The following is a 13970-nucleotide window of genomic DNA, read 5'->3' on the forward strand; positions in this document are numbered from 1 at the left end:
ATAAGCACTGTTAGGTTTGAAGATACACAAATAAAGGCACATTGAATGAGTCAAAGCAATCATTTTCTATAAGCTTTTGGAACAAACTCCACCATTGAATATTCAATTTGCATCCACTCAAACGTTTTGAAATTAACTTTGGCCCTGCAGTGTGTTTGGGCCGAGAGATAATCACACAAAGGGGGTTCAGCCCTTCACCCGCCAGCGTTTGCATCGGTAAATCTCTGTTTTTCTTTTCCAAGCCCACAATCGGCCTGCCGCTCGACAGACTCTTTTGTGCGCACGTTAAAGGCTCTTTATTGATTGGAGGCAAAATGTTTTTAATGTTGTTGATGAGATTTTGAGATTGGCCAGCTAATGGGAAAATGGAGGCCCCTTTTTCAATCAATTTTTAACTCAAGTCTTAAATTGAAAATCTTTACCAATGCAATTAAGGCTGATTTGAAAGGTACACTAAAACTTTCAAAATGTTTATATTCTCTTTTCTTTTTTTAACTCCTCAATTTAGAGCTTCAGAAAGATGTGTGAATACACACTTTTAGATGCTAAGTAATGCTCGTCCTCGCTGTTGTTCAGTCATAGGTGAAGGATAAACAAAACAAAAAAAGAAATAAATAAATTGCCTGAAAGAACCTTCTAGATGCTTGATCAATTAATCGTTTAACTTTGGATTACTAAAGTGAATCATAAAACCCAACATGTTGATCACAGAGACTTCTGATTTTCCTCTGAATTCTGACCTGAGACAAGTCATACTGCTTGCATTAGCATTAATTAAAATGTACACTGCCTTCACGTCAAATTCATTTCCATTGCAGCCACCGCCAGCAACAGAATATGCATTAGAGCCTCATCGTTTCCTTTGTCGGCGAAGGGAGTTTGAAACAGCTGGATGATTTTAATAGACTCTGTGTCCTTGTTGTTTTTCCTCAGTGCACGTCAAAGCGGGAACCTGTGAGGTCATTGCAGCCCACCGCTGCTGTAACAAGAACAAAATCGAGGAGCGCTCCCAAACTGTCAAGTGTTCTTGCTTCCCTGGGCAAGTTGCTGGTACAACAAGAGCAGCTCCTTCCTGTGTGGACGGTAAGAGTGTTTTTATTTGTTGTGTATGTATTCGTGTTTGTGTTTGTGTGTGTGTGTGTCTGCTGTTTGATTTTATTAAGCTTTATATACATGCGTTATATATAAAAATTAAGGGGTACCTATTATGCCCCTTTTACAACATGTAATATAAGTCCCCAGAATGTGTCTATGAAGTTTCAGCTCAAAATACCCCACAGATAATTTATTAATATAATATAATTTATATTGTCAAATTTGCCCCTATTTGGGTGTGAGCAAAAACACGCCATTTTTGTGTGTGTCCCTTTAAATGCAAATGAGCTGCTGCTCCCGGCCCCCTTTTTCATAAAAGGGCGGAGCTTTAACAGCTCGCTCTTCGGTTGCTCAACAACAACAAAACTGGAGAATCTCACGCAGCCAAAATGAGGATTGTCAGTAACGGTGTTCAGCCTTACATTGTTCAAACCGGAGTCGACACTGATGGAGAGACTCAGGAAGAAGTTACAACTGTTAGAATGAAACTGGACATTTCTGAGTGGTTAGTGGATACATTTATGTAGTTGCTGTGGAGTTGATTCAACTTATCGACTAACATGAGCCGTCATGTTAATCTTTTGTGCAAATCCAGCATTGAATTGACCCTCGTTTGTGAAGCAGTCTGGCGTAAAATGACGGCATGATAACAACACTATACTACAACAACTCTTCCTCTTCTCTAAAGCAGGCCAACATGCCCTCACCCTCTTTGTTGTGTGTTCTCAGGGGCAGGGTTTGTAAATTTTGGAGTTTGTGATGTCACCAACCCAGGAAGAAGCTCGTTGTAGTCCCTACCAGCCGTTTGTTGTAGTCCTTAAAAAGCGATTTCTGTAAAAGAAAATATCTCCCTTTGCATTGAACTTTGAGCGTTGTAACTTTGCAGATGTTGTTTATGCTCAAACAGCAACATTACACACTAACTAAAGTTAAAAAAGTGAAATCATAATCAAGGATCCCTTTAAAGGATTAGTCCACTTTTAAATACACTTTTCCTGATAAATTTACTCACCCCCATGTCATCCAAGATGTTCATGTCTTTCTTTCATCAGTCAAAAAGAAATGAAGGTTTTTGAGGAAAACATTCCAGGATTTTTCTCCTTACAGTGGATTTCAATGGCTACCAACAGATTGAAGGTCAAAATTACAGTTTCAGTGCAGCTTCAAGGGCTTTAAACGATACCAGATGAGTAATAAGGGTCTTATCTAGCGAAGCGATCGGTCATTTTCGAAAAAAATACAACCGTTTATGCTTTATGCCGCATTGAACGTACTTTCCGCATTCTTCATAACGCTTACGCTGAATGTTCTACGCCTTCCCTATTCTACTTACGGAACGAACGCGGCGGCAGTTTCGTTTTTTTCCATAACTTAGGGAATAGGGAAGGCGTAGGACATTCAGCGTAAGCGTTATGAAGAATGCGGAAGCGGAAAGTATGTTCAGTGCGATATTTTGTTTATAAAGCATAAACGGTTGTATTTTTTTCTAAAATGACCGATCGATTCGCTAGATAAGACCCTTATTACTCATCTGGTATCGTTTAAAGCCCTTGAAGCTGCACTGAAACTGTAATTTTAACCTTCAACCTGTTGGTAGCCATTGAAATCCACTGTAAGGAGAAAAATCCTGGAATGTTTTCCTCAAAAACCTTCATTTCTTTTCGACTGACGAAAGAAAGACATGAACATCTTGGATGACATGGGGTGAGTAAATTTATCAGAAAAAAGTGTATTTAAAAGTGGACTAATCCTTTAACATAATTTTAATTGTAATTTTATGACAATAAACAGTTTTTTTTTTTTAAGAAATACAACATAGGTAAATTATGATATAAAAGGAAGAACAAATATTTATAGGTCACTAATGAAGCAAATTTGTGAGATTGACCATGTGAACTTTGTACAAGCTATTCAACTTTTCACTCAAATTGGACTTCTGAAATTATATATATATATATATATATATATATATATATATATATATTTATTTATTTGTATAAATAAATTACAAAAGAACACAGTAGAAAATAGCTAGTCTGTTTTTAGCTGCTTTTGTCTGTCTTTTGCCTGTTTTATTATTTTAAGAATTCATGCTCCTAAATTAAACTGTCAGTTTAAAGTTGGCTGTCTTTTTTTAAAGTCTTGCCACCCCTCTTTATCTCAGTCTCATCTCTCTGGGCTGTCACTTCAGAGACCGTTTGAGTGTGACACCGTCATCCTGCTGTTCGCTCGAGTGCAGCGTGGGCTGCTTGTCTAATAACATGTCAACGGCCCCCTCACTGGACAGGTCAATCGATCTTGATCTTCTTTTCTGCCCTCTAATGCATCTGACAGGCGCTGCCACCTCCTGCTGAGCACCGAGACCACAGCGCATGATTCTACCTGCTGTACGAGGACAAAAGCCACTATACTTAAGACTGAAAGACACTTGACCTCTCTACACTATTTTTATGCTGTAGAATGTCTACATACTGTCGGTTTTAAAAAACTGAGACCACATTGTAAATTTGTAATGAAAGACTTGTATTAAAAAAAAATTCAAAATGGAAATTTCACTAGTGGTCTCAGGTTTTCGGACCCCACAAACAGTCCCATTTTCAAAGAAGTGCTTGTAGAAAGCTGCAGAAAGTAGCAATTGCTATTGAAATATACAATTAACCATGTTAATTATAGTTGCTATATTCATTACGCTTATTGTTATACTGTAAAAATCATATATTAATGTGGGATTTCTTTCGCATAATGTAAAAATATCAGTGGTGACCAACTACCATGTACTACCTGTTCAAATTTTGACAATCACATTTTTCTTTTTCATGTTGAAAGTTTGGATGGAAGATATTAAAGGGTGTTATTTGGAAGAGGGAACATTTTCATTGACTGGACACAAAATTTGCATACATTTCTACATACAAGGTCATGAATATTTGTGGTTTGTTTTCCTAAAAATATATGTGGTAAAAGTTTCAACATGACATTGTCTCCCCTCTACTTCTCAATTCCTCTTAACCCTCAACATCATGCCAGTTTCCCATCCGCAACCCTTGTCATCTTGACATGAAGGTTGAACTTTTTCTCGAAAGACATACAGTGAGCGTCGAGCCCACTGAATTGATGGACTCAAACCGTCAGCTTTGAATCAAAGACCTCCTCCTTCACTAGCCTCATTGTTTTAGGGCGAAAGAGATAGAACGAAGTAGTTTCATTTCTTTTGACATTGAACTTGAGTGAGATTTTCTGAGGTTTTCTCCTCCTCTCAATCTTCATTGAGTCATCCTTCAAAATATTGGATACATGGTGATTTGGGGATGTTTCTTTCCTGTTATTGGCAGACCCACAGAGTGAGCGCAGTGTTGAGATTCTCTCTTCTTCCTTTCTTTCTCTCTGCGCAGCTTCTATAGTAGCACAGAAGTGGTGGTGTCAGATGCAGCCATGTATGGAGGGTGAGGAGTGTAAGGTGTTGCCGGATCTAAAAGGTTGGAGCTGCAGCACGGGAAACAAAGTCAAGACGACCAAGGTGAGAGGGAGCCCATCCAATTACAGTCCTATAGCCATCATAATAATATCAATACCAGATTAAGAAATGTTTCTGCAACAACAGTCAGACTATACAACAGAAAATCAAATAAAGTGGGCCAATATCTATGTCTATATCTATATCTATATATGTATATATATAAATTATATTTAAATATAATTTAAAATTTTAAAAATAAAATTATTGTAAGCACCCTGTGGTTGGATATATATATATATATATATATATATATATATATATATATATATATATATTATAATTTCCCAAGCATAGGGTGCTTTACAATCAATTTATAAAAAAAAAAAAAAAAAAAAAAAAAATATATATATATATATATATATATATATATATATTTTTTTTTTAATTATTATGAATATTAGTAGTAGTAGTAATAATTATTAAATATACATCATATATCAAATAAAGTGGGCCAATATCTATATCTATATCTATATATATAAATTATATTTAAATATAATTTAAAATTTGAAAATTTATTATGTATATAATAATTATATAATATATATAATAATTTCCCAAGCATAGGGTGCTTTACAATAAATTTATATTTCAAATTTAAAAAAAATATATATAATTTTTTATTATTATTAATATTATTATTAGTAGTAATAATTATTAAATATATATATATATTTTAACAATATCGAAAAAGATATACCCAACATTTCTGAATTTAAATGAACATTAACTAATTTTTTTTTAATCTATTTTGAAATAAAAAAAATGTTTATCCTGATGATTTATTGTAATATTTGTAAATTATAATTAATATAATTATCATTTTGAATTATTCAAATATCATCTGATTTTACTGTCGATTTATTTAAAAGAAAAGATTTACGCCACTTTTCTAAACAATTTTTTTAATCAATTTTTTTTTTATCCTGATAATTGATTTTACTGTTGATTGATTTAAAAGAAAAAAGCCTTTTGCTAACTAGTGTTAAGGCCCGTTCACACCAAGAACGATAACTATATTAGCGTCCACACCAATGAACAATAACGTTCTGTTTATTCTAAGCGTGCGCTTCAGTTTTGTCGTCTGCCGCTTTAAATGCTCGAGCTTGTTAAAGCGAAATGGATTCTGATTGACTGTCAATGTTTTCATCAGCTGTAAAAAAACATTCTGGAAGTGATTCCAATGATATTGTTTCTCTGTGCCATTATCATTACAGTTGTGGTGCTATTCTTTTATATTTAGAATGATTTTTAGAGCTATATCTTTTTCATTATTGTTATAGTTATCGTCTTTGGTGTGAACGGGCCTTTAATCATCACTTCCATTCTTCCACAGAATACACTAGTTTTCTTCTTTCCTTGAATGTCATGCTTTCAGCTTGTTAGTGGTTCTTGCATTCGACACTGACTTTAAATAAAACAATCTGGGACCCTAGACAACCTTTAATGTGCAAAAAAAAATTCCCAGACAAAAGAAAAACAATGTGACATTGCATTTAGGAAAGTCAGAGCAGGGCAATGATGCACTTCCGCAGGTTAATGCGAGTTATTGTTTTTATGTTTGCCGCCGTGTGTTTTGCGAGCCACTGTGTTTGTACGGTTGACACGCAGGGCTTGTAGCCATCCATCAGGCTGAGAAGTTTGACTCACCAAATGCCTGCGCTTGAGTCGAGTCCTCCATTATTCATGGGGCAGAGGGGCCTGCGTGAGGCAGACCTTTTTTTTTACTTTAGCCCTGTTAATAATTCATGCCACTGCACTCACGTCAACAGCAGGCAGACCTCTGAGGTGTTGGGAGCTTCTCTCAAACCTGGGCTTGATTTTGGGGCCCTCCAGGCCACCGTCCATGCACATGGACATGCAGTATAACCACAAGAAGAGATCCCAGAAATTACGAGGGCATGATGGGATTGTTTAATCTGTGCAGTTTATCAGGTCTGATCACTTTGATCATTACTTTAACTTTGCAGCAGATCCATTGATTGAATTTTGTTCAATTGGACATTTGATGCATTTTAAAATTATTTTGCCATGTTCTGGTTTTAGCATGTGCTAATTATGAAGTTTTTTGTTAATGTACTCAAGATTATATGTAGTCACTAGAATGGGGGTTATTCGCAACAAACTTCCGTATTCTGTAAAACTGATTGCATCCCTTCTGGTTCAGGTCTTTTTTTGTTAAATATACAGGTGCTGGTCATATAATTAGAATATCGTGAAAAAGTTCATTTTTTTATTGTAAATTATTTTTAAAAATGAAACTTTCATATATTCTAGATTCCCTACATGTAAAGTAAAACATTTCAAAAGTTTTTTTTTTTTAATTTTGATGATTAGAGTGTACAGCTCATGAAAGTCCAAAATCCAGTATCTCATAATATTAGAATATTTCCTAAGATCAATCAAAAAATGGATTTTCAAAACAGAAAAGTTCAAGTTCTTTAAAGTATGTTCATTTGGGCACTCGATACTTGGTCGGCAGCACATATTACAGCAAATGACTTGCTCCTAGCACAAATTACAGCATCAGTGAAGTTTGGCATGGAAGTGATCAGCCTGTGGCACTGCTGAGGCACGATTGAGCCTTCAGATCATCTGTATATTGTTGGATCGACTGTTTCTCATCTTTCTCTTGAAAATATCCCATAGATTCAAGGGTCAGGCATGTTGGCTGGCCAATAAAACACAGTAATATCATGGTCAGAAAACCACTTGGAAGTGTTTTTTTGCACTGTGGGCAGGTGCTAAAGTCCTGCTGGAAAAGGAAATCAGCATCTCTATAAAGCTTGTCAGCAGATGGAAGAATAAAGTGCTCCAAAATCTCCTGGAAGATGGCTGCATTGACTTTGCACTTGATAAAACACAATGGACCAACACCAGCAGATCACGGCCCCCCAAATCATTACTAACTTCAGAAACTTCACACTACACTTCAGGCAGCTTGGATTCTGTGCCTCTCCAGTCTTCCTTCAGACTCTGGGACCATGATTTCAACATGAAATGCAAAATTTACTTTTATCTGAAAAGAGGACTTTCGACCACTGTTCACTGTCCAGTTCTTTTTCTCTTTAGCCCAGGTAAGATGCTTCTGACGTTGTTTCTGTTTCAGAAGTGGCTTGGTAGTCCTTTTCCTGAAGATGTCTGAGTGTGGTGACTCTTGATGCGCTGACTCCGGCTTCATTTGACTCATTGTGAAGCTCTCCCAAGTGTTTGAATCGGCTTTACTTGACAGTATTCTCAAGCTTGTGGTCATCCCTGTTGCTTGTGCACCTTTGCCTACCCAATTTCTTCCTTCTAGTCAACTTTGCATTTAATATGCTTTGATACATCTCTCTGTAAACAGCCACCACATTCAGTAATGACCATCTGTGACTTACTCTCTTTGTGGAGGGTGTCAATGATTGTCTCCTGGACCATTGCCAAGTCAGCAGTCTTCCCCATTAGTGTGGTTTCAAAGAACAAGAGATACCCGGAATGTATACTGTAGGGATGGTCATTTAATGAAACTCACATGTAAATATTCTAATATTTTGAGATACTGGATTTTGGACTTGCATTAGCTGTACGCTCTAATCAACAAATTAAAAAAAAAAAAAAACTTTTTGAAATATTTTACTTTACATGTAGAGAATCTAGTATAAATGAAAGTTTCATTTTTTAAAAATAATTTACAATAAAAAAATGAACTTTTCACGATATTCTAATTATATGATCAGCACCTGTAGAGCCATTTTGCTCAATATACCTTTAGAAGAGTGAGCAAAGATGAACATAACCGATGTCCATTGCATATGCAGGTTTATATCTAAAAGTTTTTTTTTTCTTACTAACATTTAGATATTTAAATCTAATAAAACACCAACAATAAAAATAACTTGCGAGGTTAGCTGATTACCTTAAAAGCCTATAGATATTGCCGTCAGTTCATACTGCCGTTAAAGAGATAGTTCACCCAAAAATGAAAATTACCCCATGTTTTACTCACCCTCAAGCCATCCAAGGTGTATATGTCTTTCTTCAGACGAAGACAATTGGAGTTATATTAAAAAATATCCTGGCTCTTTTAAGCTTTCTAATGGCAGTAAATGGGGGGCCTGATTTTGAAGCCAAAAAAAGTGCATCCAGAGACCTGTTTTCCTGTTTGTTCATGTGAGGTTCGGCATAAAGCCTATTATGACAATACCAAACTTTCAATGTTCTATAAAAATAAATATGATATTTCAAATTCTTAACACCACATCAAAAAATGAATGTACAAACTAATTTGTAATTTGGGAAAAAAGTGGAAATTAATCAAATGTTGCATACACTAACATAGTTTTGGGGTCAGTATGATTTTTTTGTTTTTTAAAGGAATAAATACTTTTATTAGGTGCATTAAATTGATCAAAAGTGACAGTTAACACTTTTATAACAAAATATTTCTACTTCAAATAAGTTCTGTTCTTTTGAACTTTCTAATCTTCAGGGAATCTTTAAAAAACATATCACATTTTCCACAAAAACATATTGAGCAGCACAGCTGTTTTCAACATTGATAATAATCAGAAATGTTTCTTGAGCAGAAAATCAGCATATTAGAATTTTCTGAAGTATCATGTGACACTAAAGACTGGAGTAAAGATGCTGAAAATTCAGCTTTGTATCACAGGAATAGTATACTAAAATACAAAACAGTTATTTTAAATTGTAAATATATTTCACAATATTACTGTTTTACTGTATTCTTGATCAAATAAATGCAGCCTTGGTGAGCATAAAATACTTCTTTCAAAAACATAAAAAAAAAAATTAAAAAAAACTTATGACCCCCAAATTGAACAGCAGTGTAATGTCATTTAAATTTGTGTATTCAATTGGCTAATATGTTGTGTGTATTGCTGAAAAATACAAAATAGAATATAATGTTGAGCAATATGACAAATATTGTATATGAACAGTTTTCAGTAGCTGAGTCTGAAATTTAGTCTAGTGAGTCCACCAGATCTCATGTCTGAACCAGAGAGGGAGGCAGGAAGTGAAGGAGACACCTACCAGCACACCTTCCACTTCCTCTATGTGTCCTCCAGCAACCTGCTGGCAATGACCTGAAGGTGTAGATTACACTGGGCTTCCCTTAGCAGCCTGCCAGTCTGGCCTCATCCACAACTATAGAGACCTGCCCTACCCTGGCCTCTGAACCCAGAGCCATGCTTTTGTGTTACAGAGCTGGAACAGGACCAGACTTGCATGCTAAACCCTCTCAGATCCAGAGGAACTAACGGCTCCGGTCCCTCAGTGTGTCTCTATTTCAGGCCGCTACCGCAGAGCTCATGCTGGTGGTGTGGTTAATGACACTTGTAGGTGACAATAGAATGTGCCTGTGTGAGCATGTGTCAGTCCCCTCACTAACACCTCATGCCTTAGAAGATTAATTCTAATAGAAGAATTTTCCATTTTTATAGTGCTGTAGGCCCTCTTATATTCCAGAGGTAATTAGTTAACACTTTGTGATTGTTGTCATTATGTTATGATGATATAAACTGAAGTTTTGTAATATTTATATGGATTATGCAGAACATTAAATGCATTTAATTGTCAGATCTTAAGTTATATAGTTATATATAAATAGTGCCCCATGTTGGCAAACGCTATTTACACCAGCTCCGCCCACCAATGTCTGGTTGGGCAACTCAAGTTTTTAAAAAGACACGCAGATTTCAAAGTCTTCACTGGTGTAGTAAGGCTCACAGACTTGGCTTTTAATCCGATCGACGCGGGTTCGAATCCGCCTTTTGCCAAGTTTGGATTTATTTTTAATAAAAATGAAAACAATGTTCTAAAAGTGGAAATAAACTGCGAACGAGTGTTTAATAATATTAAAAGTGTTTATTGGGTAGGGTTAGGGGAAAGTGAAGGGAGGGTTTTTATTCTCCCAAAAAGGCAGCATCCATTTTAATAAATAAATACTCATTTACACTCTATGATATTATTGTATCCTGTTAATGTACAAAAATACTGGGGTGCAAATAGTATCTTACAATATAAAGTATAGATAGCATCTAATTACTATTTACTCTTATTGCAAAAAATGGATACTTTTACATGGTGTAAATAGAATCTATCGCTAAAAAAATATGTATAAATAGCATCTATTGCAAATGTATCTTCTGGTTTAAATGGTATTGCAAAATCTCTGTAGGTTGGCACTGATTGGTATCCAGTCCAGCCCTACTGAAATCAAATGCAGACATTTATGAAATGATAACTTGGACTCCTCTTTTTCAGGTCACACGATAGTCTGGGACCAATATACATTTGGGATTAGCAGCATTTTTTTTTTTTTTTTTTTTTTTTTTTTTTGATCAAAGCAATGGAAATGAAGATACATAGACTTCAAACCACTTCACAACTATTGGGATCAAGTTGTTGGACCTCTGAATACTAATGTCACTTGGAATGGACCATTTAAACACATGGAGTTTTTCTCTTCCCCTTTTCCCTCTTCTACAGTATTTTCGCTCTGCCAAACTCCCAGTTTTTGTTTTATAACAGTGTTGGACAAGATCATACACCATGTAAAGTAAATATTCCATAAAAATCAAGATGTGGACCAGTTCAGAGACAGTTCTGCAATTTCGGAACAGTGGATTACATTTTTGAAGCGAATGTGGACTTTAAAGGTTTACTTATTACTTGAATCATACGTTCCAGAGGCACTAATATTCAGTCCCTTATCCTTTGGTGCCAATATTTTCTTTCTTCTACTATGGGCAGACTTTTTGATCAATGTGAGGTGTGTGATTTTTGGGTATGGTTTTGAGGGCACTCAGCTCCATTTTGAAATGGACTTGAGCAAGAGGAAAGTATAACGATAAGAATTACAGGTATTAATAATGGATGAAAAGTTGAAGTGGTCTACGGGAGCAGCGAAAAAGAAGATAGCAAAAAGATTTATTGTTTGTTTTTAAAAGCCTTGGTGGCCAATATTGAGTCAAAGTGTCAGTATTATCTCAAATAAAAGTATCTCTATGGGAAATCTCGTCCAATTGTAACTTTGAAGAATGATTACTTTGCCATCATAAAAGAGAAAGTGCATTTAAATGTAACATCCACCCACCAACAGAACAAAAAGAATAAACAATCAGACATTTTTCATTATCCATCTGTCACGACGTGTTCGCCAACTTTGATAAAATCTTCAAGAGCATCAAGATGTCACATGACTATGTTAATGTTTACACTGAAATTGACATGTAGCCTCTTTCTTTGATATACAGATTTATATGTAGACGCCACTTTATTAGCATTCAGACTGTGAGTCACGTAGCGCTTATGCAGCTGTCACTGAACACTTCAGACTGACTTGCATAGGGCAGGGCTAATGCTATTAGCATAATACCATTTGCCAGCTATTTTGTCTGGCTAATTTACCATTAGCAGTATCAACAGTACAACAAGAAGGGGCACTGCGAGGTTAGTCAAGATGTCATTTACTTTGACAAGCAAGTCGCACAAAGGCTAGCTCCAAACATGTCATAAACATAACATTCAGACGTTGGAGCGTTCATAATGATGGACTAATGTACTAATGTGTTTAGCTAATTGCAGACAGTGAGCAAGCTTTCAAATGAAAGAATGCGCCATTAGCCAAGACTCAGAGATAAAAGCATTTAGACTCGTGTGTGTGTGTGTTGAGGCAGTTTTGAGTGCTTTGAATGTGTTTTCAGGACATTGTGCTGCATGGCATTAGGACGAAGGGTCTGACTGTCCTCTGAAACTAAGTACTCAAAGACCTTTCTTGCCCTTGAATCAAGGTAGGTGTTTGACTTACTCATAACAGTGTTGTGAGCAATTAACTAATGGCTCGTTTCCATCGAGCGGTACGATACGGTACAGTATACAGTATTATTTCCGTTTTGTCAGAAGTTGTGAATGGTACCAAAATACCGAACCGTACCATACCAATTTTTTGGGACTCTTCCGTTATGGGTGGAGCTCCACTCTAGTCTAGCTCCACTCTAAAGGGTGGAGCTAGACTCACTGCAGAATGTTGATTGACAGAGAATAATCACTTGCGCGTGCTACAAGGAGAATGACAACACAAGATGTGCCATTTTTTAAATATACAGTTGAAATACAATACCGTTGCAACACAATGTCGGTGCACAGCAAAAAAACAACCACATGCCGAGAAGCAAGAACAAGATCTGCTGTATGTCCTCCATTGTTGTTTACTGTGTCGGTTTCTTCTTTGCGCGAGAATGGCGTCGATCGCTACTTCCAGGCATATACCACGTCTGTCAAGTAAGGGTACTGTTGGCGGTGGAAACGCAAGCCGGATCAAGGTTTACCCTCCCGAATCGTACTGTACTGTACTGTACTGCACCGTTCGGTGGAAATGAGCCATAAAAGTAGCAACGTTAGAAACTTTTACTTAAAGTCCATGTGAAGTCAATTCTGAGAATTGTTTCTAAACATTATAAATGTTACATTCCAAAAACTGTGAACTATGTAGTACTGAATTGTGGAGTTGGAGCCATCTTGATGGAGAGCTGACAGTCACCACCAACACCCACCTCTGCAGGGATAATTTAAAGGTGCCATAGAACATCTTTTTAAAAGATGTAATATAAGTCTAAGGTGTCCCCTGAATGTGTCTGTGAAGTTTCACCTCAAAATACCACATATATATATATATATTTTTTTTTATTAATTTTTTTAACTGCCTATTTTGGGGCATCATTAAATATGAGCCGATTTAGGCTGTGGCCCCTATAAATGCTCACGCTCCCACCCACGGAGCTCGCGCTTGCCTTTAACAGCATAAACAAAGTTCACACAACTAATATAACCCTCAAAATTGTTCTTTACAAAGTGTTCGTCGTGTAACATGTCTAATCGCGTAAGTATGGTATTTATTTGGATGTTTACATTTGATTCTGAATGAGTTTGATGGTACTCCGTGGCTAAAGCTAACATTACACACTGTTGGAGAGATTTATAAAGAATGAAGTTGTGTTTATGAATTATACAGACTGCAAGTGTTTAAAAAATTAAAATATCAACAGTCTTGTCTCCGTGAATACAGTAAGAAACAATGGTAACTTTAACCGCATTTAACAGTACATTAGCAACATGCTAACGAAACATTTAGAAAGACAGTTTACAAATATCACTTAAAATATCATGTTATCATGGATCATGTCAGTTATTATTGCTCCATCTGCCATTTTTCACTGTTGTCCTTGCTTGCTTACCTAGTCTGATGATTCAGCTGTGCTCATCCAGACATCCTGCCCTTGTCTAATGCTTGAACATGAGCTGGCATATGCAAATATTGGGGGCGTACACCCCGACTGTTACGTAACAGTTGGTG

General features: G+C 36.1%; 1 protein-coding gene across 1 annotated transcript in view; it reads left to right on the forward strand.

Moving 5' to 3' along the window:
* Positions 1–11630, forward strand: part of tafa3a (TAFA chemokine like family member 3a) — a 123762-nt gene extending 112132 nt beyond the window's left edge. Inside the window, exons 3-5 of the mRNA XM_048198989.1 lie at positions 934–1083; positions 4488–4612; positions 10880–11630. Coding sequence (XP_048054946.1) covers positions 934–1083; positions 4488–4612; positions 10880–10891 — 287 coding nt within the window. The 3' untranslated portion in view covers positions 10892–11630. The remainder of the gene's footprint in view (positions 1–933; positions 1084–4487; positions 4613–10879) is intronic.
* Positions 11631–13970: the final 2340 nt, after the last annotated feature.

The sequence above is a fragment of the Megalobrama amblycephala genome, linkage group LG8, assembly GCF_018812025.1.
Source record: "Megalobrama amblycephala isolate DHTTF-2021 linkage group LG8, ASM1881202v1, whole genome shotgun sequence".
Lineage (NCBI taxonomy): Eukaryota > Metazoa > Chordata > Actinopteri > Cypriniformes > Xenocyprididae > Megalobrama > Megalobrama amblycephala.